This window comes from Aspergillus aculeatinus, assembly GCF_003184765.1.
Source record: "Aspergillus aculeatinus CBS 121060 unplaced genomic scaffold BO66scaffold_18, whole genome shotgun sequence".
NCBI classification, from domain to species: Eukaryota; Fungi; Ascomycota; class Eurotiomycetes; order Eurotiales; family Aspergillaceae; genus Aspergillus; species Aspergillus aculeatinus.
In genome coordinates, this window is record NW_020291487.1 from 384,622 (window position 1) to 410,289 (window position 25,668).

The following is a 25,668-nucleotide window of genomic DNA, read 5'->3' on the forward strand; positions in this document are numbered from 1 at the left end:
GTGCTACACCAGAGTCAAGGTCTCCATTGTCGTGTCAACCGTGCATGGCATTAAGAGTAAGCTCATGATATCCTCCCATCTGTCGTCCCCACCCACGCTCCCCCAAGGCGCATCTCAGACTAGTGAAGATCTCCAATCGGTCCTCGGTGCAGTGTCTACACTCTATACAGGCGGTCGGAGAGACAGAAATGCCTCTTTGCATTTCTCATATACCTGCCTTATCCCAATCGGGCAGTTCGACAGATGCGCCAAGGTCTCGCAGTGGTTTAGTTCTCCTGATGCTTGGGGAGGGATGGATCCTTCCCTACTTCTTAGGGTCAGAGGGACAAGATCCAAGGCCCCGACCCCGCTAAGCGGCCTAGAGGGATCGCCCTTGATGGCGAACAAAGTGCCTGCTAGTGCCATGGTCTGGTTCACATTGAATGTGCACACGCGATTGTTTCATGGCTCACTCAATCCCTGTTAACTGGACAGCTACCCTTGCCCTACTTCCTCAATTTTGTTTTCTACCTATTCTTATCTCATCGAGATCGATCTCTGGCCTGGGATTAAATCTCTCATAGTGCTTGTCGAGGATTAATCTCTCACTCGATCTGGATTTTTGTAACCAAGTAACCAATAAACTATCAGGAGGGGAAAAATTCTTGTATGCGCTAGATAAATCAAGCCAACAGGAGCGAAAAGGCGAGCATGACTATGAAGAGCTGACAGAGAGATCCGCCAGTTTGACGTGGAACAATGGTGGTGCTATTCCACTAAGTGCCGAATGAAGTGACAACTCAAAGGCTGCTGGATTTATTCATCCGTCCCACTGGTTTGTAGAGGGGGAGGCAACGGGTACTCAAATGACACATCTCAAGGACTATCAAGCAAACTATGAAGCAAACCAGCAGGCACAGAGATCAGGTGTGCGAGAGAGATGCGATAAGCGCATCGGGTGATTTGTCGATTCAACAATCTCACTACTGCATAATCAGAGGACACCCGACCTGGCAGAAATGCAACTACTGTACTTTTTCCTATCCTTATATTGTACGGTTCACAGAACGAATGGCATGTAGCAGTAAGTCATCCACTGCGATAAGCAGGCAGCGATTGTTGCTCCATGTCTTTTCGCTGTCTCTTGGTCCGCCTTCGTCCTAGATCGGCCCCGACATCTTCAATTCAGCATCGTCCTCGTCCTCAGCTTCGGCTGTTGCTCGTACAGTCCGTTACCGGGGGGTCAGTCAGAACCGGGGATCGACCCAGAAAGCTTACTTGCAGGGCCCAATGCTCCTGCGCATTGAGGGAGTGACAGGACCCGAGACAATGGACGTACCATCCGTGAATCTCCATGACCATCACCGCCATCCCTCGAACAATCTTTTTTTTTGAAAAAAAAAAAAAAGAAAAAGAAAAAGAAAAAGGGAGATGAAAGAAAAAGAAAAAAAGGCAAAAGTAAAAAAACAGGGGGGGGAAAAAAACCCTTTTAGAAGAAAGAAGTCCGGCCGAGAGGGAGATCTCCACCCGCCTTGGCTCCCAATCACCATCTGAGGTTTGATGCCCGTTCCTTGGGCAGCGTCGATCTCCCATGCGTTCGTTTGTCCAGATGGGCACGAGCTTTCCTCCGTCAGCTCCAATTCCCTTCCATTCCTCCCCGGTCCCTTTGCTATCCTTCCGCCACCAATATCGCCTTGGACTCCATACTAGGGCCTTCTTCCACTTTGCTCTTGTTGCTCTGTTCTGTTCTTCATCATGTGGGCTTTCAGTCAATCCTTCCCTACTCCACCATGGCATCTTTTTCTCCAGCGTGGACTCCACCTCGTCCCCCTCCCCCGTTTACTTTTAGACTTTTAGTACCTTTCCTGACTTCAGGATTTTGATACACCTGTGGTTCACGGTCTCTTCCATCCTAGGACCTTTGCTCCGTACCTTAAACCATGCTCTGGTACGGCTGTCTCCAACCACTAAGCCTATCTTGCAAATCAGTTACCTCCGTCCTAACCATCCCCACCCACTTGCCCCCTCCCCCCTCTGAATACTAGGTAGTTAGTCTAATATTCATGTACTTATAACTATCAGACCACTGCCCTGTCCAAATCCACTCTGTTCCCGCATCCGCTCCTGGCATTCGTTCTTTCTCCGCTATACCGAGACCTGACACTTTCTTTTCACTAATCCCATCTCATCGATCTCTCGTTGGCTGCTGCTCAAGTTCCTTGACTTACTCGACCTTCCTTCAGGTGTATCTCGCTTCACACAAACTTCCACTTATCGGGCTGCTCCCATAGCCCGTTTCAAGAGAAGAGCTTCACCTTTTCTTGAACTTGGCTCAGTTTTCCCAATCAACCTCCAGAAGAGTGCCTCGCCAGAAGAGCAGAAATGAAGAACTCGATTCCATCTGATGTGTGGGAGAGGAAGAAGGCCCTTATCGCTCAGCTGTACAAGGATGAGGAGTGGCCGTTGAAGCAGGTGATTAAGAAGATCCGTTCCGACGACTTCAATCCAAGGTGAGCTTTGTTCTTTACAGTACCCATGAAATTACAATGCATTAATACCGTCATTCATTTTCAGTGAAACCCAGTTGCGGAGCAGATTGAAGAAATGGCGGGTCACCAAGCCTTCCCGCCAAACCCGCAAGAAGTCGAACGATAGTCAACAAGAGGGGTCCGGCGAGGACAGTGGCCGTGAGGGCGGCTCTCCCAAGCATCAAGCTGCCATTGTCTCTCCCAAGTCTCATGCGACTGCAACGGATATTTCTGTGTCCGAATCAGATTGGTTCATGAATGGGTCTTTTGCACCACCAGGAGAGCTGCCGGTCACAGTTCCCCTCGATCACGCCTGGGCCCCTGTACTGGCGCAACGATCACCATTGAACCAGCCTAACAAGCACAGGGATCCTTCTCATGCTTCGACGACTTCGCCCTTGCTCGAAGATGTGATGGTCAATCCGACTGCGAGTTTGGCACCCACCTTCCAGGAACATGCTTATGGCTTCACCACCGAGTCTTGCATGCAAACACCCGTGTCATCGTCGGCCCCAGCTGCTCCAATTCAATGGTCAATCCCTCAATGGTATTCGATGCCTATGGCGCCTGGCGCCCAATCCCCCCCGATGCCTTTCTATAGCTCAGCACCGTTGAGTCCTCCGATCGACCCTGCTATGCACCTGATGTCTCCTCCCGGGCCACAGCGGGTATTCACACCACAAACGCCACCGACAGCCAATATCTCAAGACAGCAGTTGTCTGACTTACACGACGATGGCGCGCAATTATGGAAGCGTACCATGTCTGCTCCTTATGTCCAGGATACCGCTGGCGGTCATCCGAGACTGGAACAGAAGGGCATGCAGTCGACAGCGTTGGATAGAAAGGCATCACTCCCTTCCAAGGCCACAAGTCAGCATAACATGGGCTTAATGACCCCTCCGCCCTCGTTCTTCCCTCACGGGCAGCATTCCGCGATGTGTGCACCTATCTATACCTATCCGGGGACTGAGACTCTTGTTCATCGACCACCCAGTATCGACTTCTAAGATATCCGGGCTGTGGTCAAGGTCTCATCTCATCCGAGTTCCGAATGACTTTTGGTGATCTTTCCTATTCCGTGCGGCTTCGCGCATTGGAGTCGCACGTTGTGTCTTCATGGTTACGTCACTTTCTTCTGTTTTGCTGCCCTAATTTTCTGCCTTGCTTTCTTATTCTGTATTCATTTCCCTTTTTCTCCTTTGTCTATGTGGTATAGATGAGGGATTGGGCAGTTGGATCGGTATCACGTCTACAAGGGAATCCGATACCTGGCGTATCGGCTGGTAGTACCGATGCATGGGGTGAGGTGTACTGGTTCAAATGATATCCACTACGGGTCGAAGGAGTTCGGGGGCGCACGTATCGAGGGGTTTCTCGACAATGGAACTCTGGGATGGAAGTCTCTTATTTCGCATTAAATGGGTCATATATACTAGGCCTGCTGGTGTACCTTGTTTTTTTTTTTCTTTGGGAGGAGGAGGGAGGAGATCTGCAGCCTTGACGGCCAGACAAACGCCACTATGAATGTTTCATTATGGGATGTATGTATGTACTGTACGCAATCTACTTAGTTCTTAATCTAGCGAGCTCAAACTTCCGAGAACTCCAGCTCTATATAATCTTTCTTCTCCTAGAATGTTGCCCTGTTAAACCAATCGGCAATTTGTCCTCGAGAATACTCGCCAAGATGCTGGTACGGTATGGAAGAGTGCAAGATGCCGCCGAGCAGGCCTGTGCTGGAACAATATCCGAAGACGGACCTCGGCACATCCAGGGAGAGCCCGAGCTGAGCTGTCTCTCACCTTCCTCCTCCTCCTTCCGCGCCCTTCTCCCGTCTGCAACTCACCTTGCCTGGACTCAAGTTTCCATTTGCCAACAGAAGAGTATAGCATACGAATTAGCGTTATTTTGGCGATTGAGATTGCTTCCAGGTCCCGGTTACTGGTTTTTACCGAACACACCCCTTGTCACCCAAATAGTACTAGTGACGCATCAAGAATTTAGCCATTCGACTACCATCATGAGGGCCATTCAGGTCACCGACTATGTGAAGGTATATGAGCCCAGTCTCTCGTCAAGCGCTCGTATAACTTTACTGACTGCCAACAACCAAGGGACCTCTGGAACTCGGAGTTGTTACACTTCCTACCCCTTCCCCGTCTCCGACGGACTACCTGATTGAGATACACTCGGCGGGTACCAACTTCTTCGACATCCTACAAATTCAAGGCAAATACCAACATCAGCCTCCCCTACCCTGGGTCGGAGGTTCGGAGTTTGCGGGTACAGTGCTGGCCGTGCCCACCTCTCCTACAACGCCGCCACGGTTCGCTGTTGGCGATCGAGTCTTCGGCGCAACGCAGGGTGCCTACGCCACTCACGTCCTCGCTCCCGAACCATCCTTGCTACCTATCCCTAGCGGTTGGACTTTTGAGGATGCTGCTGGTCTCTTTGTTACGGCCCCGACATCCTACGGGGCCCTCGTTCACCGGGCAAACGTCCAGGCTGGTGAGTGGGTGCTGGTGCATGCGGCCGCCGGCGGCGTTGGTCTGGCCGCCGTGCAGATCGCCAAAGCCAAGGGGGCGACGGTGATCGCGACGGCCAGCACCGAGCGGAAGCGGCAGATCGCGCGACAGTTCGGCGCGGACCACGTCGTCGATTACCGCGACAAGAGCTGGCCGGACCACGTCAAAAAACTGTGCGCGCAACACCGTACGGGAAACGGCAAGGTGGGCGTCGACATTGTCTATGACCCTGTAGGACTGATTGAGGCCAGCCTCAAGTGTGTCGCGTGGAACGCGCGCTTGCTGGTGATCGGATTCGCGGCGGGCAAGATCGAGAAGGTCGCGTTGAACCGGGTGCTGCTCAAGAATGTCAGTTTGGTCGGATTGCACTGGGGCCAGTACGCCCAGTTCGAGAAGGAGACGGTTCAGTCCGTTTGGGCCGGCATCTTCGACCTCGTCGCGCAAAGGAAGTTCAGGGGCACTGCCTTCAAGGACGAGACCTTCGTGGGCCTAGAGAGTGTTCCCCGCGCATTGCAGGCGCTGGGTGGAAGAGAAACCTGGGGAAAGGTGGTGGTGAAGGTCATTGATGATGAGGCCGAAGCGGGCAAGAGTAAGCTCTGAGTGCAGAGGACCACCAGCCGAAGTCCAGTCGTCTCTACCTTACATTAAAACTTAACCAGAGGTGAGTAGGAGGTATATCTTGGGAGCAATATGAGAAAGGCTATGTAAATTCTTGATAATAACTATCGGAAGACGGCTGTGTGATAATGTAGGTGCGCAAGGAGTCATGCTCTCGTAGGAAGTGAAACACGCAAGCAACATGAACTATGAAGGCCCTGGGGACTTTCTCTAGCAACAATTCATCTGATATTTCAGATGAGGGAGCAGGAGTCCCAACAATCCAGCTCCAGTCGGCCACAGCCACAGGACGTGACATGCGATGACTGTTCTTCAAGAGAGTCCGTAGGAGATGCTCAAACGCTCTGTTTCAGCCCGGAGGCGTGAAATACAACGATCGATGCGAGACAGCTGGATTGCAAAGTTGCAGATATAGTACAAGTTAGAATTCCCCTTGCTCAATCGGCGACCAAACACCATCAGGCGTTCAGTTTCGAAGCTGGGGGTTTGTGACGCCGCACGTTGCGACAACGATGAGCCGAACTTGTCTAATAACTGCACATTAACAGTCTTTTTGAGATAGTCAGTAGGCAGATATTATGGATTGATGTAGTATAGACGTATGGCACGTCGCATGGCACCACCAATGGTCGAATGGTGGAATGGCGGAGAGGGCATGAAGGCGAGAAGACGCGATGCTCGTGCGAGTGATTGGGTCTTTATTTTTGTTGTTGGTTGGTTTGAAGGGAGGGAGGAGACGGAAGAGGGGAAAAGGCTCGCTTAAAGAGGTGAGTCAGCAGGCGACCGGGCCGTCTATCCGATCAGAGATAAGGTATGGAAAACATCCTGACATCAGCAATCATCATTTCCCCTCTGAACCAAGATTTGATCACAGTCCCGGTTCCACCGATGTGGAAAGCACGGGAAATAAATAGGCAAGTAAAGGGGTTAACCACCTTTAGTACCCGTACTATGTACTACTACGTAAGTAAGCCCTCTTGGAGGCAGGGTGATACCTTATTGCTATTAGGCTCAAAGATCAACCTGGCGTCTAAACCAAGGTACCTTAGTCAGTACTATGTAATTTCCTATGCACCTGTCCAAATGCTTAATTCTACACAACTAGCAGGGTCTTCCTAATATGGTTCATACATGGATGATCCCTTCCATGATTCTCGACAAGCATTTCTTAGTACAGGCGATTATCCACTAATAAATGTGGAATAGGGCTGTAGTCATGTTGACTTTACTGTGAATCAATCCTCGCCCGAGAGACATTGACTACGTCATTATCATCATCATGGTGATAGCAAATGTTTCGCATCCCCCACTCCTCACCAAAAAGAAAAAAAAAAAACACCCCGGTGTGCAAATGTAATGTAGCCATGTCGGCCTGTTCTGTACAGACATACATACATACAAGCTTGAGTATTATTAGCGCTCGGCTAGCCGGTTTCTAACGGTCAGTCTCGGCGTCTTGCATCATATGCCCAGCTATATTAAGCTTCCCTTATCACCCAGGGTCAATCACAATCGTAATTACTCCTAAGCTGATCTCCAACTCTTGAGTCCCCCTCAATGGCCAGGAGACCTTCGATCTTAAAAACCTCACGACTGTCATTTCCCCTGTCACCACAGTGTCGCCGTCTATTCTCCCAGCATACACCTAAGATGTCTGCATCAAACAAGCATTCCAAGTTCAGCCATCTGCCCCGCGCTGCCGAGGGCCCCTTGGTGTGTCCTCATGAGGTATTGCACGCTCTTGGCTTATAATAACATCGCGCGCTACGCATCTAGTAAGTTGAGGATGCTGACTCTGCTGGGTAGGGTAGAGACCTCCTAGAGTCCTGTCAGTTCAACAAAGGATCTTCCTTCCCGGAGGACGAACGTCGGGCATTCAAACTACTAGGCCTGCTCCCCCCCAACGTTCAGACGTTGGAGGAGCAGGTCCAGCGAGCCTATGAGCAATACAGCAGCCGGGAAAGTGATATCGCGAAGAACACCTTCATGGCTAGTATGAAGCAGCAGAATGAGGTTCTGTACTACAAGGTAGGGTCCCAAAAATTCAACCCCATTCTCGTGTATCGATATATCTCAATCCACGTGAGCAACATCATTGGCTAATGCTCAAAAAGTTATTGGAGACTCATCTCAAAGAAATGCTCAGTATCATATACACGCCAACTGAAGGCGACGCGATACAGAACTATTCGCGTCTGTTCAGGAAGCCCGAAGGGTGCTTCCTGAATGTCAAAGAGCAGGAGAAGATTGAGGAGTGTCTTTCCAATTTCGAAGGCAGTGAGGAGATTGACTATATCGTCGTCAGTGACGGGGAGGAGGTAAGTAGATAAATAGCTGCTAAAGGTGGCCAGAACGCGCAACTGACATCTATTTCAGATTCTGGGCATTGGAGACCAAGGTGTAGGTGCCATTTTGATCTCAGTCGCCAAGTTGGCATTGACAACGATCTGTGCGGGAATCCACCCTTCGCGGCAGCTTCCAGTCGTCTTAGACTGCGGGACCGATGTAAGTCGATTCCATCATCGCCCAACAATATACTTATGTCGGCGCCAGAATGAATCCTTGCTCAAGGACGATTTATACCTGGGACTTCGACAGCCGCGCGTCAGGGGAGAAGAGTATGACCGGTTTGTGGAAAATTTCGTGACAGTCGCAAAGAAGAAGTTTCCAAAGGCATATATTCATTTGTAGGTCGCCATCGTCTGCAGAACTTGGGCTAGGCTGACCGTCTCTTCAGTGAGGACTTCGGCCTCCATAACGCCAAGCGCATCCTTGACAAGTTCCGCTCGGAGATCCCATGCTTCAACGATGATATTCAAGGGACGGGGTGTGTGACCTTGGCTGCCTTGATGGCTGCATTGCATGTTAGCAAGGTTAAGATGGAGGTTGTGCGGATCGTGGTTTATGGGTCCGGGTCTGCTGGCACAGGCATTGCCGCGCAAATCGCTGACACGATCGAAAATGAGGCGGGCAAGCCAAAGGAAGAAGCTAGAAAGCAGATATGGTAAGCACTGTCCGGCCGACCACGCCGTCTTGTGTTATTATCGCGATGTACTGAATCATGAGCCATATGCAGGTGCCTTGATAAGCCCGGGCTTCTTCTCAAGTCTTTGGGAGATCAACTGACACCAGCCCAAGTGCCATTTGCACGGGACGACGACGAATGGTCTGAAGAAAAGTCCCGAGACTTGCTGGCCGTGGTGAAAAAGGTGCAACCGCACGTTTTGATTGGGACTTCTACCCAGCCTAAAGCTTTCACGGAAGAGATCATTCGCGAGATGGCCAAGCACGTCGAGACCCCGATCGTGTTCCCTCTCAGCAACCCCACACGCCTGCACGAAGCGTGTCCCGAGGACATCAATCGTTGGACAGATGGCAAGGCCTTAATGGCTACCGGCAGTCCATTCCCACCTGTTGAACGGGACGGAGGGAAGTACGAGATTGGTAAGGAGACAGCCCAGTATTGACGGATACGATATCCCAAGCTAATGAGTTTGACTTTTGACGTGATGCAGCCGAATGCAACAATTCTACTTGCTTCCCTGGCATCGGACTGGGAGCGGTTCTCTCGCGGACCCGCGTTGTGTCAGACAAGATGCTTGTCGCAGCAGTCAAAGCATTGGCTATGCGGTCGCCGGCGCTGCAAGATCCCAAGGAGCCACTTCTCCCCGACGTTCAGGATGTGCGAGAGATTAGCATCGATATTGCCAAGGCGATAATCAAGACCGCAGTGGAGGAAGGGCACGCTGAGGAGACGGGAATTCCTACGGACGATCAGGAATTGGATGAATGGGTTCGGATTCAAATGTGGGAGCCGAAGTACAGACCGCTGGTGCGACCGCACCAACAAGAGTGAATTGATGGGTCTGAATGGGGGATCTGGGGTTCGGGGAGGAGAGAAAGTTGAAATTTTTCTTAATACATATACACTACTTGGTGCATAGTAGTACTAAATGATGACTTTCAGACCACTATCTATGTGACACTACCTTATGCGTAGGTAGGTATAATTATTTATTCGGATCGGATGCCACGGCATAGACATATAGGTAGACATAGACCATTCCATCCATCCTTATTGGTTTTCAAAGTTGCGGTACACAAGTCCGCCATCATTGTGGATGACCTCATTTGCACATTGACACCTCAATTTCTTTGTCTATGCCTTTGTGTGTGTGTGTGTGTGTGTGTGTGTGTGTTTTTCTCGCTCTTCCTTTTTCTTAATCCTGCTCAGTATAATAGAATCAGGAACAGCAACCCTCAAATCTAACAAAGAACTCTTCGAGGTCATCAACATAGAGAGAACAAAGCTCTTTGGGTTGGAGACAAGGGAAGTCAGGCTCAACTTCCTTCCTTCCATTAGACTTTCCTGTGCCGAAAATGCCAAGTGAGACATTCAACATCTGTAATCTCTTCGTCATCGGGGATCTTACTCTCTACAGCATTCTCTTTTCAGGTTTCTCATTAGATTCACACCGAACAACATCTTGATCACCTTGCAGAACACAGAACTTGGTATCGCATTTTCACCATTATGAAATTTATCTGGTTGACTACCCTGGTGGTTCTTCTCCAGGCCTCAGCCACCATATCACTGGCTCTCCCGTCCTCCGCTCCTGGGTCAAGAGATCAGTCTGGCTATACCTCAGAAATTGCAAAGCGTCGCGGTGGGGGAGGAGGGGGAGGTCGTGCAGGGGGCAGCAGTAGTGGGGGAGGCAGTGGTGGCCGCACCGGTAGCAGCGGAGGGAGCAGCAGTGGAAGCAGTGGAGGTAGTGGAAGTGGTTCGAGGACTGGGTGAGTGTTTAATGATGTGAAGACCCTTTCCGTGTGCAGACAAAGCTGACTGACTCTGTTTTCTGTTCTGTCAGTTCCTCGACTAACGTTGGAGGCTCAACTCGCAGCGGTTCAGGGAGACAACCAGCCTACGGGGGCGGCAAATATTATGCTGGCGGCGCGACCGCTCCCTATACTTCGGGTTCTCGATCGCGAACGGGCATCACGCCCTATCTGTTGCCTGCGACTGGTCTGGCATTCTTCGGGTTCTGGGCATACAACGTATACGCCTATCCATACCCCCATCATTACTATTATGTGAACCAGTCCTCGCACCGCAATGAGTCCATGCCCGTGGTCTGTCTATGCCAACAGTACCTGGAATGTGGCTGTGATGACAACTCCAATTCCACCTACTATGAGTCGCTGTTTAACAGCAGCCAACCAACGAACACAAGCATCACGCGGGTTGCCAATGTGAATGGCACCGACTCGATCTATATCAATGGTACCTTACCCAATGGGACTACCGTCGCCGATTCCTCTGCCTCATCCGCCGCCGCAGCTGGACCAACAAGCCAAGTGAGCCTTGCCATCGGGTACTGGACCATCGTTGCGTTGGTGGTGGGCCAGGTGTGGGCTTTGTGATGAGGGGTTTTGCTTCTCTTTATCCAGTTTCTTGTTATAGATCTACTCCGTAGAATACCCCTTCTCTTGTTACTACTAAGTACTTTTCTGGGTACGTACAGTTCTTTTTTTTCTTTTTTTTTTTCCTTATTATCCCCCCCCCTTTTTCTTTTTTTGTCACTTGATCCGGTCTTCGAGCCTAGACTTCACCGCCCGAGTGCTTGCTGCAGGGCTTGACCGACTCCACTGCGGCCAGACCAAATTAAGGCCCATGGCAAACTTCACTTGATCAATCTCATTCGCTATTCTCCAACCAATGTTTCATCACTCTCGGCCGTCATTGTCTCAGGTTGAGGGTCTACAGACACCAATCTTCTCAACACAGGAAAAGAAAGCCCTTCAGCCTCTCCAGACCTACATGTTTCTTGCTAGTCGACCACTGCTCGCTGCTATCCCCCATCCCCCATCTGATAATGCCGGGCTTTGGAACCTCTACTACATACTTACGGTAGCGTGGACGGCATCGTAGATGGCAGTTGTTGTAATGTGGATACAACTTGGGGTCGAAATCCTGAATTGATCGATGCTGGGGCCTAATCAGTTGTCTAGGATCCTTCCTGTCAGCCCCCAGCCCTAGAAATATGCATACTATTGCGTGGACTCTTACAATATGACTGAACAAATCCGGACCCAGACGGCATTTGATGAAAGAAAGCCAAGCAGTGAGTGGGCACGTCAGCCATCCCATCTTCTCCCCCCCCCCCTTTCCCTCTTATTCTGACACTCCTGCCCTGTTTCTTCTTTATTGTTTGTTTTCTTCTGCAGCTTTTATGGATCGCGATAGTTACAGCAGTGCTGTCATTCATTCCCTGCGTTGATTGATTTTAGAATTCCTTCATTTTGTCTCCGTACACAAGAGCAGTCCCTCGTTTGCAGCTCCATCCATTCTTTTCGCCGTGTCTCTATTTCTTCCGCTTGAATTGTGATACTATTGCACAAACTATACGGATATACATTCCAGAGTGCCTTCAAAGCACACTGCATTGGCTCGTCAAGATATTCTACTGTTCCAGACTTCACCCCATTGGGAAACTGTTGGCTTCTATCAGCCGGTCTCATTCCCCAGTCACTTTCAGTCTCTCAGGATAAGTTGAGCGCAAGAGAGAAACACACCTCGATCGAATATGTATATCTCGAACGCTCTGCTGATTGCCTGCGCGGCCTACGCACCATTTGCTACCGCAGCGGTGCAGGCCATACCTGCCGCCGCTGCCATCACAACGAGCGCTGCCTATCCCGAAGTTTCCTCTACGACGCCCACACTGGCTTCCACCTCGACTACTTCGTCCCCACTTATTTTAAGAAGCAGCAACATCGACGCGACTGCCACTACCGCCAGCTCGGAGGTTCACTCCGCAAGTTTGTCGAATCTCTCCAGCCACACGCCAACTTTTAGCCGTCACTTCGCCAGCTCTGCTATCGCCAGCTCCGTGCGTGCTAGCTCTTCTGTGGCCGCCAGCCCTTCCTTCACTAGGTCCTATATCACCAAGACCACCACCCTTCCCACTCAAGGTGCTTCCGCCGACACAAAATCTGAATCCGGATCCTCTACTTCCGCCGACGCAGCCGAGGCGACTGAGACCAGCGCTGCGGTCCCATCCACCAAATTATCGAGCGGCCTTGCCGCTGGTGTCTTGGCTGCCGTTGGTCTGATCATGCTTTGAGCTCGTTTGGCGCAACTGTCTTCCTTGGATGTTCGAGCTCAGTGTCTCGTCCTCTGCTTGAACACAAATGGCCTCTCATTCCCTCTGACAGGGGGTACTAGCTACGGTGGCGATGACAGGAGGCCGTACGGCTGTTCTGTCTACCAGTTCAGATTTCCACCGCGCTATTGTAGAGCTCATACTTGTGATGGAAAGCAACAAGCAATTCAATATTCGAGGTTTGATGTATCAGCCCAGTGTTGGCAGAAACTTTACTGTAATATTCCCGAGCAAGAGCTTAGCCTTGACCAGCTTTTTACCTAGCTTTTCACTTCTTCTTGCGGTTTTAGTGATGCGGTCCAGGTTGCATCAAGTAAGTTGCCACGACGGGAAAGAATATATGTACTGTTGACCAGATATAATGAAAGCTAAGATTAGGCTCGTCGAGCTTTCATGGAAATATGCACGAAGGCATAGACGGCATTAACATAGTGTACAGTTGCAGTAATGTTGTTGCGAACAAGTGTATCAGGCACGGGGAGAACAGCTTCTAGTTGCGGAATGTTGCCTCGTATCTTTAAGATTTAGTTAGCACAGAAAGACAGAAGGGAAGTGAATGCACTGCGTACCTCTTTCCTCTGAAAGCCCAGACACCCCAGTTGCCACACGAAACATCATGAGGGTCCAAGTCATTGAGATCCCAGCGTAAGCTGCGGAAAATATTCTCACCCGGCTCAAGCAGAATATCGAATTCGCCGGCGCATTTCTCATGCACCCACTTGATATCCCGTTCCATATCCCACTGCGTGTAGCCTGTGCTGATGATCGGCACCTTGGTCTCCAGTAGTTGCGGGAGGGTTTCTTCCCACTCGTGAGAGCTTGCCGGGTGTCCGAGTCCGGGATGAAACAGCATGATGCAGTCTAAGTATGGATCGAAAGGTTGGAAGTAGTTGGCTTTGTACATTGTGTGGAAGTAGTCAACGTAGGTCGTGATTTTGAATTGACCTCCAAGTCGGTCTTCGACGACACCCCCGAATGGGTTGCCAGGTGTCCGCTCTGGCAGCGGGAACTCGGCGTCGCGGTTCGTCATACTCTCCGGTCCGATGAAAATGAGATGAATGAGAGAGCGTGGGAAGATGTAGCTGAGCTGCAACCAAACCTCTCGCGGCAAGGAAGACTCAGCCCGGGCCCCTAGGATGAAAATGCGGACCGGAGGTGCCTTCAGGCGTAATCCTCGAATATCGACACCCTCTCCTGTCTTTGGAGGGTGTAAAGTGTATCGCAACGCTGCGACTCCCAGTTAGGCAAACATCTCATAGAGCATGTGAGGGAAAGAGACGAGATGAAGAAATCGCCGTGATGACTTACCACTAACACTTTTAAGCCCCTCCACCGTAAGCCTCCCTCCCTTTCGGACATTGTAGGGACTCAGTTCATGCAAAACACTCGCAAGTGTAAGCGGATAGGTTAGCATCCGGGTCACTTGCCGCATGCTCCGGTCATCGTTGATCGCCTCAAACTCTCGTGTATAAAGAAAAGTGTCCCAGTTCGTCATGTTGATGACGAAATTATCATCTTGAAGGCCTGGGTAGGTGAACTCCGGGAAAACCCGCCCAGAATGCAAGTCATGATCGTCCTCATTGATCTGTCGGATGGTCTCGCAGACCTCCAAGTGTGCTTCAAAGTCATCCATCCAATGTCCCTCCGAGCAATAGATCGGCACGCCGCAGTCTGGACATTCAAAGTGAGAGTGCGCCGGCGGCAGATTCGAGCTCTGTGGGCTCTTGCGCGTCTCTGGGTCGTGGGGAGAGACAGGCAGTCGGGTCTGCTGGTGGCTTGGATGTGGGCAGAAGGCGTTTTGTTTGATGAAAGCCGCACGCTGTCGAATGGCCGCTGCTGGTGACTGAGAGAACGAATGGAAGAGGTTGTTCGGTTTCAACAAGACACGCGAATCTGGAAAAGTGTTTGAGGTGGAAGACGAAGCCTTGTGCACGACCGATCCGAGACTTCGGGACGCAGTCGGGGGAGTGAATGCTGTTTGCTTCGAGGCTGTTTGAGGCGGGCTATCCGAGAAAAGGAGGCCTTTGCTACAGCTACTCAAACTCCGCACCAAGGCAGGTTTGAACAGCCCATATCCTCTACTAGGCAGTGCATAGTGTGGCAGGCGTACCACAGCCCGTTGGCGGAGTGCATGTAGGCAGCGACCACAGGTGTACTCACCAGTCATTGCTGGTTGGTACAGAGCTAACATGAGCCAGGAAGAAAAGGAAAGAAGAAAGAAAACAAAAGACGAATGAAATATAAGAAGTGGTTGAGTGTCGAGACTATCCGGCAGTGACGCGAGAAGCAGTTGCAGGACGGAGCTTACTGAACGGTTGCCAAGCATTCACACGTGACATCTGCGGCCCAGCAAAGTGGTGTTGAATAAGTTTTATGCTACAGTCAAGATGCATAGCATCTTCAATCACTCAGCCATTGAGGCATGTATCCTTCCAGTGTGAAATCATAGTTACAGTGGGAATGACCACGCATCAAACACACGCATTATTCACCCTCAGAAAATATCCTCACAGCCACTCCAATCGTGGGATTCTCGGCACTTCCAATAATTACCGTTGTGTGCCCAGTACTCCTCTCCGGTGATTGGGCACTGGGCTCGCGTGAACCACTTGGGCTGGTATTCTTCCCCGTTGGTCTCGCGCTCTCTGCGCTTGGCTCGTTGCTTTTCTTCCACCCGATGCTTCTCACTGGCCGCCAAATCATATTCACCTTCTTCCATCGCACGCTGGTCAGGTCGAAGCCGTGTGTCCGTAGGAGGAAGGTGCTCCTTGAGACCATTCGGCAGAGCGTTGAGGGTGATAACGAACGGAGTCAGGTTGAACGGAATTCCTCTTGGGCGCGCATGACACTGCCAGACCAAAAGCGTCTTGTTTGATTCGGGATCCTGGCCAGACACCGGCGCCTCAAACCCGGGAGTATGACGCGCATATATTTTGTCATTCCACCGGCCGCCAATACTCCATCTCGGGGTTCCATCTCGATCTACTACTTTCCCGGACACCTGATAGGCAGAGGATGCCTTCCATCCCCTGGGTTTAAAATCCAGGTAGCAGATCTCGCCGGTTGTCCAATTTTTGATCTCCATTAACCCGTAGTTGTCGACCGTTGGATTACCAGTAATGATGCCGATAACGGATGACGTGACTTTCTTCCAAGTGTATAATTCCTCTCCTCCGGATGCCGGCCGCAATCGAAGGAACCATGTCCCTAAGAGATTGATGTCGAAAGATTTCCCGTAGAACTTCGATTTGAGAGCAGACTCGCCCTATTTTTTATGGACCAGTCAGCAAATTGACGACAGTCACTACATTAGAATATTCTAAGAATAAGTACTCACATAGTAATCCCATTTGGTTGACTCAGCCCAGGCAGCGCCTATCGGTGGGTGGTGGCTGACCTGCTCAATAAAGAACCGATAACCTTTGTCAGGCCGGACATATTCGAATGTTTCACCAAGGAGGGGGTTGAAAGGCTTTGCCACACGGCCAATGGTCGATGCATATTCGCTTGCAGCATACGCAGCGACGTATAACAACCGCTCCATGGAGTCGGGTCTATCAGCGGCAATGTCCAGGAGGTCCGCATATTCCAGGTCTTCAGCCACTCGCTGAAGCAACGACGTTGGCTCGTTGAAAGAGACTGGAAGGGTCATCTTCGTCATGTCCTTACCAATCATAGACTTTAGAATACCCTATAATTATTGTGAGCGTTCACAAATGTCAGGTTCCTTATGCAGTGGGTTGTCGAGCAGTTACTTACCCAGAGCGAGATTTTCGGCCTGTTGTCATAGTCCATTCTCAGCCGTTCCCTGACGGACTCATCGTACCCTGTGAATGAGGGGATAATTTCCTTCCGCTTGATGGCTCGAAGCTCGCTACCCTCATCTGGAGACTCCCTCCCGTCATCATCTGAAGGTACAGATGACAATTTCTCCACCTCAATCTCCCCTGAATCAATTGCATCAAAAAACTCGTCGTCGTCGTCATCGTCGGACCCTGAGTCACAAAGGTTGTTGATCTGAGAGAGAGTTGACTGTTTGTGATTGAGCGACTGCCCTGGCTCTTTCTCCGTTAGCCGTGGGCACTTGTCAACCACATCGGATGCATGAGCCTCGACTTTTGCAACATCGGGGTCATCTTTGATGGTTTGTGCATGAGAAGGAGCCCTGCCATCAACATGGCCAGTAGTAGCTGACTCTAATGCTTCCCTGAGCGCCCGTTTGGTGCGCCGTCGTTTCTCCTCCGACTCACCCATTCGCGACTGCAGTTCTTCATGTTCATGCGCTATCTTAGCCATACTATCTTCCCACATCTTACGTAAATAGGCCTCACGGTTGAGCCTATATTGCCAATAAGCATCGCGGTCCCTGGAAATTCTCAAAAGATTTTGCACCAAGCCTTGTAAGCTACTCACGGCTGCTCCGTAAGCTACCAGAGCTTGCTCGACGGCCGGATCTGACAGAGTTGTACTCGGGCTTCTCGATTGTTCCACCTGCATTGAAGCCGCAATGTTGGCAAGGATATCAAGCTGGAGTTTGGTCGACTGTGCGGTGATATTCAGAGCATCTTTATCAGTTGGCGGTATATCGTGGCTGGATGCATAGTCCCCATCATCGTCATCAATATCATCATCTCCGTCAATGTCGGGCGCAGTAGTTGCATGACTAGCGAGACGGCGGACAGCGTTTGATGGTGCAGCATGATCCAACGAGCCGTACAATGAGCCTTCATCATCTTCAGGAGCACTTTCTAGCGTTGTACGCGATGCATACGTGCTAAGCCGTGTGCCACTACTGCTTGGTACGGCATTGGATGATGGAGCCAGGGTTCTCCCACTCGATTTATTGTAGGTATTGAAGCCCGGCGAGTCTGACATGCTCTCAGGCGACCGACCCTCAGTCTGTTCGATCTTCGCTTGGCGTAGCACTTCGGCATGCCTTGTCTGGCGCTTCTCTTCTTCTTTTGCTTCGTCCTTTGCCCATTGTATGGCATTGTTGAGCGTCCAGAACCAGCGCTTAGCCTCGACGACATGATTCGCCTTGAGATGGTACTTGACCGATGACTTGCCGTGAATTTCAAAACGAGTCTTGTCCTGCGAATCCATGTTAAGCCTGGCAATTTTCATATTGATAGCACCCCGGCAAGCTGAGCCCGCATCATCTGCCAACGCCAAGGAGTAAGCATCAGGTTAGCCGATTTCACATGATTGGAAACGAGTGTGTTTGGCTAAATTCACCTTGATGTTTATAGTAGCTCAAGACCCCATCCTCCAATACAAACCACCGTAGCTTATAACCACTGGTGTAATTTGTCCATTTCTTCAGATATCCTCTCATCTCACGAGCTTCTTTGCCAGCGAAGGGAGCTTCGGCTACGCCCACCCGGCCAGAGACGCTCGGGGCCGTTGCGTTAGTTCCTAAAATGGCTTTCTCCTGTATACCCCGTTGAGCCATGACAGCGGCCGGGGACTTTTTGACGATCGCACGAGTCTTTTCATCTTTGGTGACGTCTTGTGGGAGCTTTCCCTTTTTGTCGCGGCGGAATGGGTCGGCACCATGCATCAAAAGAATCTGTATCAGCTTCGTATCTCTTCTCCTTGCTCCTTCGTGTAGCAACGTTCCCCCAGATTGAATAGTAGCAGGATCAGTGACTAGATTCAGGCTATCGACATCCATCACACCCTCAACCCGAGGCTCTTCCAAAACCTTCTCAAGTTTCGCATATTCACCTTGGGAGACCAATGTTTGAATCTCCTGGGTTTTATGGTCAATGAAGAGTGACCGCGCTAGCTGAAGTTGCTGGAATATCTCGGGAGTCCTGGCAACGTCAAGAGCTGTTTGACCACCGTAGTTGACAACTGAGTCATTCAGCGAAGGCCGACTCAGCAGCTCACGAACTACAGGACCACGTCCTAATTGAGCGGCCAGATGAAGGGGAGTATTGCCATCTCGGTCCTGAGCATTCACATCCAACTCTTCGCCCGTCGATAGTACATACTCCACGACTTGCGGCTCCGCGCACTGAATAGCCAAGTGAAGAACCGTCGTACCTGACAGATTGGTCGCCCCTTGAGGCTCCTTCGTCTCTTTTATGGCTTTAGAGATAGCGATGGTGTCGCCGCTCCGAAGGATCTCGAAAAGGCGGAAAGTTCTCACCGACTGGTCCAGAGACATGCTACTGCCTTCGGCATGGGGCAAAGAGGGAAGCTTCTCGATATTGTCGTCGTCTCGGAGGGAGCTCATCGATTCTCGCGGAGGTTCGCCAGCCATCGAAGGCAACAAGTTCGTCTCTTGATGTGATTTACGGCGGCTGGAGCTTCGCGCGGCTGGTATACCAGGGAAGGAGGACGTGCTGCTGCCGACCGGAGAGGATGTGGAAGGAGGAGGTGACTGGGCGCGATCGCGACTGGCACTGCCCTCACGACCCTCGCGCGACTTGTCTCGGTGCAAGATTGCCAGCGCCAAAGAACTGCGGGAACGTTTATGCCTAAAGGTCGCAAAGGACATCCAGTGTCAGCACGCCCAAATTACGGCGGTCTTTCCGATGGGGATTCCGGGCCCCTGGCCACATAGGCGAGTAAGCCGGCCAACAAGTGTTAAGAGAATGAGGTTTGGCCGCGAACGATTCAGAAATCAATCTCAAGATGCACTCACCCTTCACCCTTATCCGTCATCTCTCTCTTCTGCTCGCCGCGGCCACAATCAGTTCCCACGCCGGTTCCTCTAGATACAGGATGTCAAGTACGGTGTCAAGTACAGCGTCAAATGCAGCGGGAATCGCTGGGAACCCTCAGCTGCGAGGTGGGATGAGGAAAGGAAAAGGAGCCGAGGTAAGCAAGGAAAAGGAGGTTGGTTTGGGGTCGGCAAAAGAGGGATGGAGGGGTCGGATCTGGGGAGGCGGCGCGCGTCACGTCACTTCTTGGAGAATCTCCCGACAATTGAGTATAACTGCTCATCGCTTCGCGCGCTTCGGCAAACGGGCGCACGGTTGAAGGAAAAAGGTAAAATCTATTATACAAGGAGTAAAATACAAACATAAGCCAACAATCTTAAATGATGGCTGTATAGCCCGAGCTTCACCTAGTCTCTCCACTGACTACAACGATAACACTACCTAGCTGTCGACGAAGGTCTTCCTTGTCGACATCATGGGTATCTTCCACCTCGCCCCACATATCCGTCTGCCACTTAACTTCCATACTGGACGCTTCTGCTGCATCTTCAATCCCAAATCTTTTCTGTCCAGGTCGTTGTAAGCCACGGAAGTTCTCGCTCCACTCAGCGACCAGTCGAACAGCGATCAGAAGACTCTTCGCTGCGAGTATACCTCTCTCAAGCGCAGCCAGATCAAAAGCATGCAGATTCATGACCCACTGTCGAATGATATCCTTGGTGACTTGCGGCTGGGATACGGGCAGGATGCTGTCGGCATCTAGAATTGGTCGAATATCAACTCCGGGCCAGACCTTGGTACCCAGGAAGGCAATAGTATCATTGGCGACCCTCATCTGCGCCTCTCGAAGACTTTCGACTTTTTCACCATTTTCGTTGGTTTCTCTAAGACAGTCAGCAGGCTCGGGCACCCAGCATAGTAGTGTGTCGGTGTCCAGATAACGCATCGCGGTCTTCACAATCTGATTCCTTGCGGACGATATGCCTTCCTCATCCTCTCGAGCAATATCCGCCGCACGCGCCGTAAGAGATGTCAGCGGGATAAGATGATTTTTCAGAGCTTGCTGGGCGGTAGTCATCACATCCCACTCCAAAGCAATCGCATGCGCTAGGTAAGGTTTCGTCGAGGGTATGGACAAGGCATCTTTGGACGGCGTTCTTATGGGGCGGGTGTCCAGCAAGACTTCGTAATTGCCTTCTACTATTAGAATCCGGAGCACGTTGGCAATCGAGTCAATCCAAGCCCTAAACGTATATTCGCCACAGTAGCTGTTCGAGATTTACCTGACTTTTTCCGAACACTAACATCCTTCCAGAAGCGCTTCTTGAGTCCTGAAGAGGGCTTTTCTGGACGCGCATTTGCCTCCTTTTCGAGTGAACTTTCGGATCGCAATTCAGAGCATGCATCGAAGAAAGGTGCAGGTGATGGCGCGTTGGGGGGAGGCCCATGGGTAGTAATAGGGTGGGCAACAGCGGCTTTCATGGAGGAGGTTTTGAGGGAACGCGCAATAGCGGCATTATGTCGAGCAGCCAGGGTCGAAACTGCCTGTCGCGACAGAGTTGCGTAAAAATGAGAAAACCGCGGCATTTTCAATCAAGCACAATCTGCAGGAAGGTTTTGATACAATGGAGAGACAGATGAGAATAGAAGCGAGGGAGCATGAACTGCTTCCAAGACAGTGTTGGATCAGGTTTCCCACTCACTGGGCACAGAGCGGAGGTGAAGTCGGGTCGGGACGCCACCGGCGCCGCAGATATGGAATGCGGCCTCCGCAACCTTAGAATCGCCAGGTTTGCACAGTGTTACTCGATCATCTTACTGCATGACGGGAAAAAGCATGTGGCTTTGCCTCTAATTACTGTATGGGCTTGATCATATACTGTCATCGGTAGAAAAGTTCTTCTGTACTCATTCACAATTTTGTCACTTCATCCCTCCCGTCAATATCAAATCCCGCACACTGCATACCTTGGAAAGAAATTGTGTACGTCACATAACCAAAGACTCCTCCCTTCCCTCACTATGCCATCTTGCCATTCAGTCTCGACACCAAGCGAATGTCAGAGGCAGGCGTTTCTTATGCCTTACCCATTTATTGTGACTTATGGTCGAGGTCAAGGCCTGAAAACTAGGTGATCCGCTGCGCAAAATCACAACATGTTTGCCTCCAACAAGAAAACAGACATCTCATTAGCTATTAATGTTAAAGGTATTCAATGATGTACATTACGCGTGAGACAATAGTGCACAACAATTTGAGAACGAAATGGTGTCCTGGCTCGGCGTCTGGTGTTGGACAGTTTGCTGGCAAGCTATGACAAAGACATGAGCGAGTCAGGACATCGAGAAGAAAAGGAAAGCAGAAGAGAAGGACAGCGGCACAAGCACAATATCCAGACCCGCACTTTTGTACTTTACATGAAGAGGATTTCCTTTTGAGGAGGAATCTTTGGAAATGGTGGAAATAACTTGGCTAGATCTGATCGCAATTCAGTATTATTCTGGAATTTCCAAAGCCCCAAATATCCCAATTCGGATCCAATAACAGCAGTGGATTCAGACGGGTTCGATGAGAGTGTCGGGCAGGGTCAAGAAAGGAAGAACGGGGGATTTTGAAAGGACTCTGTCGCGGAATAGGATACAGAGGCTGGGTAAATAGCCCCGCGAGCTGCTAAAAGCTCGACGGGCCTGGTCTGGAAGAAAGTTTCTCAAAATTGGTGTCATAAGGGCGTCTCATCATTAGCACGAGTCATAGCATCCCGTGGGTATAGGACGGTGTCAAGGACGTTGCTGTCCTCCCAACCAGACTAGCGAAATATGGACATAGTGTTTCAATGATCAGACCGGTCCAGCCTTAGTCTCACAAACACGGGCGATGGTAGCATGGGGAGTGGAACGTCTATCGCTTTTGGTGTATGCAGCAGCTGGCATTATTGCGTGATAAATTTTGGGTAATATGGCCGTTTCATGCGATCTATATCTGTTCGCTTCTTCATACGTTCGGCGTCGTAGGCGTCGGCGCCATCTCTGCTACCCCATGCAGTCTGCAGGAGAATTTTAAGTCAGCTGATAAATTCGAGAATGGAAGGATAGGCTCCCGAAAACCCCACGCGCGACATAGACCTAACAAGGCTCTGGAAAGCGAAGGAACAGACGAAGGGAGAGTACTGAACGGCACTTGAAGGGTTGAGTACAGGTGACGATAAACAGGTAAAGTGAAAGAGAGAGGCGAATGCGGATGGAACGGTGGTTAGAAAGAAGATCGCCTCGAAGATCCAGGAGGTCGAGTAGAATAGGCCGGGCGGCAAACAAAACTCATAATCGCCCAGACAGGGCGGGGAAGGCCGTTCAGGATGTACACGAAGACATGAGTATGTACGAGGGAACAGGGGAGACATGCAAGCCGAGAGGGTCTGGGCTGAGGACAACCCGAGCGTGGCTCTCCGTCTCCAATGAATGCCCTGGGCTGGGGTAATAGATACAATTGTAAATCGAGAAAGCAACTTACCACATTAAGAGTGAGCACGGCGTAGATTTTGATTCCCCCATGGAAATAACCAAAGAGTATTGAAATTGGCAGCAGAACGAAGTCCACAGGATACCGAATGTAGTGTCCCAGAAGCTTGATAAACTTGCTCATGAGCATCCAACCTCCAAGTGTTTGCATAGCCATCGTATGAGCATGAATGTCCCAATCTACCGTGGCTTTGTGGCACAACAAGAGGAGAAGCAAGTCACCCAGGAGCGCTGGGGGCGAAAGTGTCGTCAAATGAACAGCATAAGCACTCCAGGGTTGGCAGCTACAAAAGGGATTAGCATACACAACACAAACAAGACCAACAACAGCTTGGTGAGAGCTCAGAATATATCCAAGGTCGCTATCCAACATCTCTGTTTCATTCTGCCTCATTGCGCATCGTGACACAATGATGTACTCTCTCCAAATAGGCTCAGAACTGAATGTCGAGGGCAGACCAACAAGGGTACCCTGAGGGAAAGTTCGAACGAAGTTAAGATGACAAGGTAAACTTACTACCAAACGTGTTTTTCATGGAACATGCTTGTAAGGTTGCTCCGCCAATTGCTTCGAGACCAGCGTGCACATTGTTTCAGGAACTTCGGGTTATTCTCCAGAGTGGTCAGGACCTCGGCCTCAGGGTGGTACTGCATGTAGGTCTCCCAGCCATGAGAGACCATCCAGCGAGTGATGAAGTTGTCGTCGTCTGCGTTCAATTGATATTTGCCAAACCACCATTCCTCGTTTGTGAAAGCGTAAGTAAATCCTTCATCTTGGAGGATCTTGGTCCTATACGCGACTGTACGTCCGGACATGCAGGGCAACCCTCCATCTATGTGGGTGGTGGCTGCGCAATCAAAGTTTCGTCGTTCGAGATACAAGGCCCCAAGATATCCCCAGATGCGCTGGGACATGGTGGGTGCAATAGCACGTCGCAGCCGTTGGCAGGTGACCACACCACCGAACCGCTCATCCCTTTCGAAAGGCGCCAAAATCCAAGGAAGTACTGTGTGTGGCCAACTCACATCGTCATCTGCGAAGACGGTGATTGCCGTGCGTACCTCTGGGATTGCTCGTGTCATCTGGCGGCGTTTGTTCGGATGCGTCACTGTGAACAGACGAATTTTGGACTTCGAAGCAGGCATCAAGCTCAGCATGTGTTCGGCCTTCTTTCTATTCGCCTCGATAGTGACCAACAATAGTTCAAACGGATGATTATCGAGGATCGTTCTTATCGTCTCCACAAGTTCGTCGCCGCACCCTTCCAGCGTAGGAAGTATCACCGTGACATCTTGGGCAGTGAGTTCCGGGTTCTCGGGAAGAGGAATGGGCTTAAAAGTCCAGAAAGAAACCAAATTTACCACCAGACGAAAGTAGCGGTAGATACTATATGCCAGCCAAATCATCAGCACATGCATCCCGTTCGCTCTCTGAGACCCAAGAAATGAATGGGAGGCGGAATTAAGGCGGCAATGTGGTCCCAAGGAGTATTGACGTGGAAGTCACTTACAAAAGAGCAACAAATGCTCGCATATATGGAAATTCCATGCTGACCGCAATCCTGCAAGCACTTCCAGATGTATCACTTGGGTTTGAAGGCCTAAGACCAAGGAAGTTGGATGCGAGAATTGCCTTGATTTTGCAACCGATCCACGCAGGATGAAGGATTGGGCCAACGAGTATGTTGGTGAGCCAATACGGCGTTGAACACTAATCTTGAAAAGAACCAAGCAATGTTGATACGAACGAAAAGTGAGAATCCAACAATGGCCTCCTATCTAGAAGAGAAGAGGCCAGGTTCGGGGGTAAATGTGGTGACAGGTGGTCGTGGGATGTCCGATTAGGGGAGGAAGCCCAAGCAAAGCAACGAATGTCTGAAGTAGAAAAGCTGTCACCCTCCGCGGTCATAAGAGCGCTCTGCGAGAAAAAAAAAATAGATGAGGCGAGACTGCCAGATCAATTGGTTCCTAGAGAGAGTAAGTGCCAACTACTTATGGGCAGGGAAGCAGCATTCGAGACTTTTCATTGTTGCAAATGGAGACGCTGGCGCGGCGGAATGGCAAGGAAGGCACATGGTCAAGACCGACATTCAGACAATAAATTGAACCAATCCGTAAAGAGAAATATAAATAAGTTACTCGTGGGCTCCAGTTCCTTTGTCATTTTGAGTGTCATGCAGGTGTATTTTTGCCTCGTGCGTCAGAGACCCTGGATCTAGATGGACTGATGGAGGATAGTGAGGGTGGAGAAGGGATTGGCGGCGGCCCATGCATGTAGCTACAGACTACTAGAGTGCAACAGTAGTCTAGTGCTAGCGATATAGTCCAGAGAGTGGGGACTAGTATTATTGCTGGTAGTGGTGGTGGTGATGGTGGGTGGTGGGTGGTGGGTGGTGGGTGGTGAATTGACTCTCGCAGTAAGATGACGAGACCAAACTCGAAGCTAGCCACTAGTTCTATTTACTCGACAATTTGTACTTTACCCGGGAGGTGGGGGGGCAAGAAATAGGGGATGAGGATTGGAAAGAGAAGGGGGCACGACGGGAAAACAGAACGGAGGCCATGCTAGTATAATTCATGATCTGGTAAATGCCTCTCAAGTTACTTGGAAATGTTGCTCGAACATCTCAACTTGATCGTCTCTACGACGTGCTAAACAAGCTTG

The 25,668-nt window shown here is 50.6% G+C and overlaps 9 protein-coding genes across 9 annotated transcripts; 5 read left to right on the forward strand and 4 right to left on the reverse strand.

Moving 5' to 3' along the window:
• Positions 1-2,069: 2,069 nt before the first annotated feature.
• On the forward strand, positions 2,070-3,674 carry BO66DRAFT_60376 (uncharacterized protein). Its single transcript, XM_025653437.1, has 2 exons — positions 2,070-2,489; positions 2,554-3,674. Exons 1-2 carry the CDS (start codon positions 2,362-2,364, stop codon positions 3,515-3,517), a joined length of 1,092 nt encoding a protein of 363 aa, XP_025505040.1. The 5' UTR covers positions 2,070-2,361; the 3' UTR covers positions 3,518-3,674.
• Positions 3,675-4,341: 667 nt separating this feature from the next.
• Positions 4,342-5,736, forward strand: BO66DRAFT_372336 (NADPH:quinone oxidoreductase family protein). The gene is made up of 2 exons (XM_025645500.1): positions 4,342-4,563; positions 4,625-5,736. The coding sequence occupies exons 1-2, from the start codon at positions 4,531-4,533 to the stop codon at positions 5,633-5,635; spliced, it is 1,044 nt and encodes a 347-aa protein (XP_025505041.1). The 5' UTR covers positions 4,342-4,530; the 3' UTR covers positions 5,636-5,736.
• Positions 5,737-7,182: 1,446 nt separating this feature from the next.
• BO66DRAFT_391127 (NAD-dependent malic enzyme) lies at positions 7,183-9,621 on the forward strand. The gene is made up of 8 exons (XM_025647183.1): positions 7,183-7,381; positions 7,460-7,681; positions 7,768-7,971; positions 8,030-8,158; positions 8,207-8,340; positions 8,391-8,657; positions 8,730-9,097; positions 9,169-9,621. The coding sequence occupies exons 1-8, from the start codon at positions 7,304-7,306 to the stop codon at positions 9,507-9,509; spliced, it is 1,743 nt and encodes a 580-aa protein (XP_025505042.1). The 5' UTR covers positions 7,183-7,303; the 3' UTR covers positions 9,510-9,621.
• Positions 9,622-10,055: 434 nt separating this feature from the next.
• BO66DRAFT_60440 (uncharacterized protein) lies at positions 10,056-11,252 on the forward strand. The gene is made up of 2 exons (XM_025653438.1): positions 10,056-10,447; positions 10,522-11,252. Exons 1-2 carry the CDS (start codon positions 10,188-10,190, stop codon positions 11,072-11,074), a joined length of 813 nt encoding a protein of 270 aa, XP_025505043.1. The 5' UTR covers positions 10,056-10,187; the 3' UTR covers positions 11,075-11,252.
• Positions 11,253-12,237: 985 nt separating this feature from the next.
• Positions 12,238-12,878, forward strand: BO66DRAFT_437641 (putative extracellular serine-rich protein; the record flags this gene model as incomplete). Its single annotated transcript, XM_025651011.1, has 2 exons — positions 12,238-12,760; positions 12,820-12,878. The coding sequence occupies 2 exons, from the start codon at positions 12,238-12,240 to the stop codon at positions 12,876-12,878; spliced, it is 582 nt and encodes a 193-aa protein (XP_025505044.1).
• Positions 12,879-13,333: 455 nt separating this feature from the next.
• BO66DRAFT_320649 (putative mRNA processing protein (Mss51)) lies at positions 13,334-14,983 on the reverse strand (the record flags this gene model as incomplete). The annotated part of the gene is made up of 2 exons (XM_025643680.1): positions 13,334-14,043; positions 14,125-14,983. The coding sequence occupies 2 exons, from the start codon at positions 14,981-14,983 to the stop codon at positions 13,334-13,336; spliced, it is 1,569 nt and encodes a 522-aa protein (XP_025505045.1).
• A 166-nt stretch (positions 14,984-15,149) lies between these two features.
• Positions 15,150-16,567, reverse strand: BO66DRAFT_60658 (OSBP family protein). Its single transcript, XM_025653440.1, has 2 exons — positions 16,154-16,567; positions 15,150-16,081 (listed from the first exon to the last, which is right to left on the reverse strand). The coding sequence occupies exons 1-2, from the start codon at positions 16,490-16,492 to the stop codon at positions 15,311-15,313; spliced, it is 1,110 nt and encodes a 369-aa protein (XP_025505046.1). The 5' UTR covers positions 16,493-16,567; the 3' UTR covers positions 15,150-15,310.
• Positions 16,568-19,746: 3,179 nt separating this feature from the next.
• Positions 19,747-21,190, reverse strand: BO66DRAFT_347859 (ATP synthase complex assembly protein ATP12). The gene is made up of 2 exons (XM_025644634.1): positions 20,771-21,190; positions 19,747-20,687 (listed from the first exon to the last, which is right to left on the reverse strand). The coding sequence occupies exons 1-2, from the start codon at positions 21,072-21,074 to the stop codon at positions 19,891-19,893; spliced, it is 1,101 nt and encodes a 366-aa protein (XP_025505047.1). The 5' UTR covers positions 21,075-21,190; the 3' UTR covers positions 19,747-19,890.
• Positions 21,191-22,314: 1,124 nt separating this feature from the next.
• BO66DRAFT_60618 (glycosyltransferase family 2 protein) lies at positions 22,315-24,713 on the reverse strand. Its single transcript, XM_025653439.1, has 4 exons — positions 24,515-24,713; positions 23,521-24,390; positions 22,996-23,287; positions 22,315-22,531 (listed from the first exon to the last, which is right to left on the reverse strand). Exons 1-4 carry the CDS (start codon positions 24,550-24,552, stop codon positions 22,418-22,420), a joined length of 1,314 nt encoding a protein of 437 aa, XP_025505048.1. The 5' UTR covers positions 24,553-24,713; the 3' UTR covers positions 22,315-22,417.
• Positions 24,714-25,668: the final 955 nt, after the last annotated feature.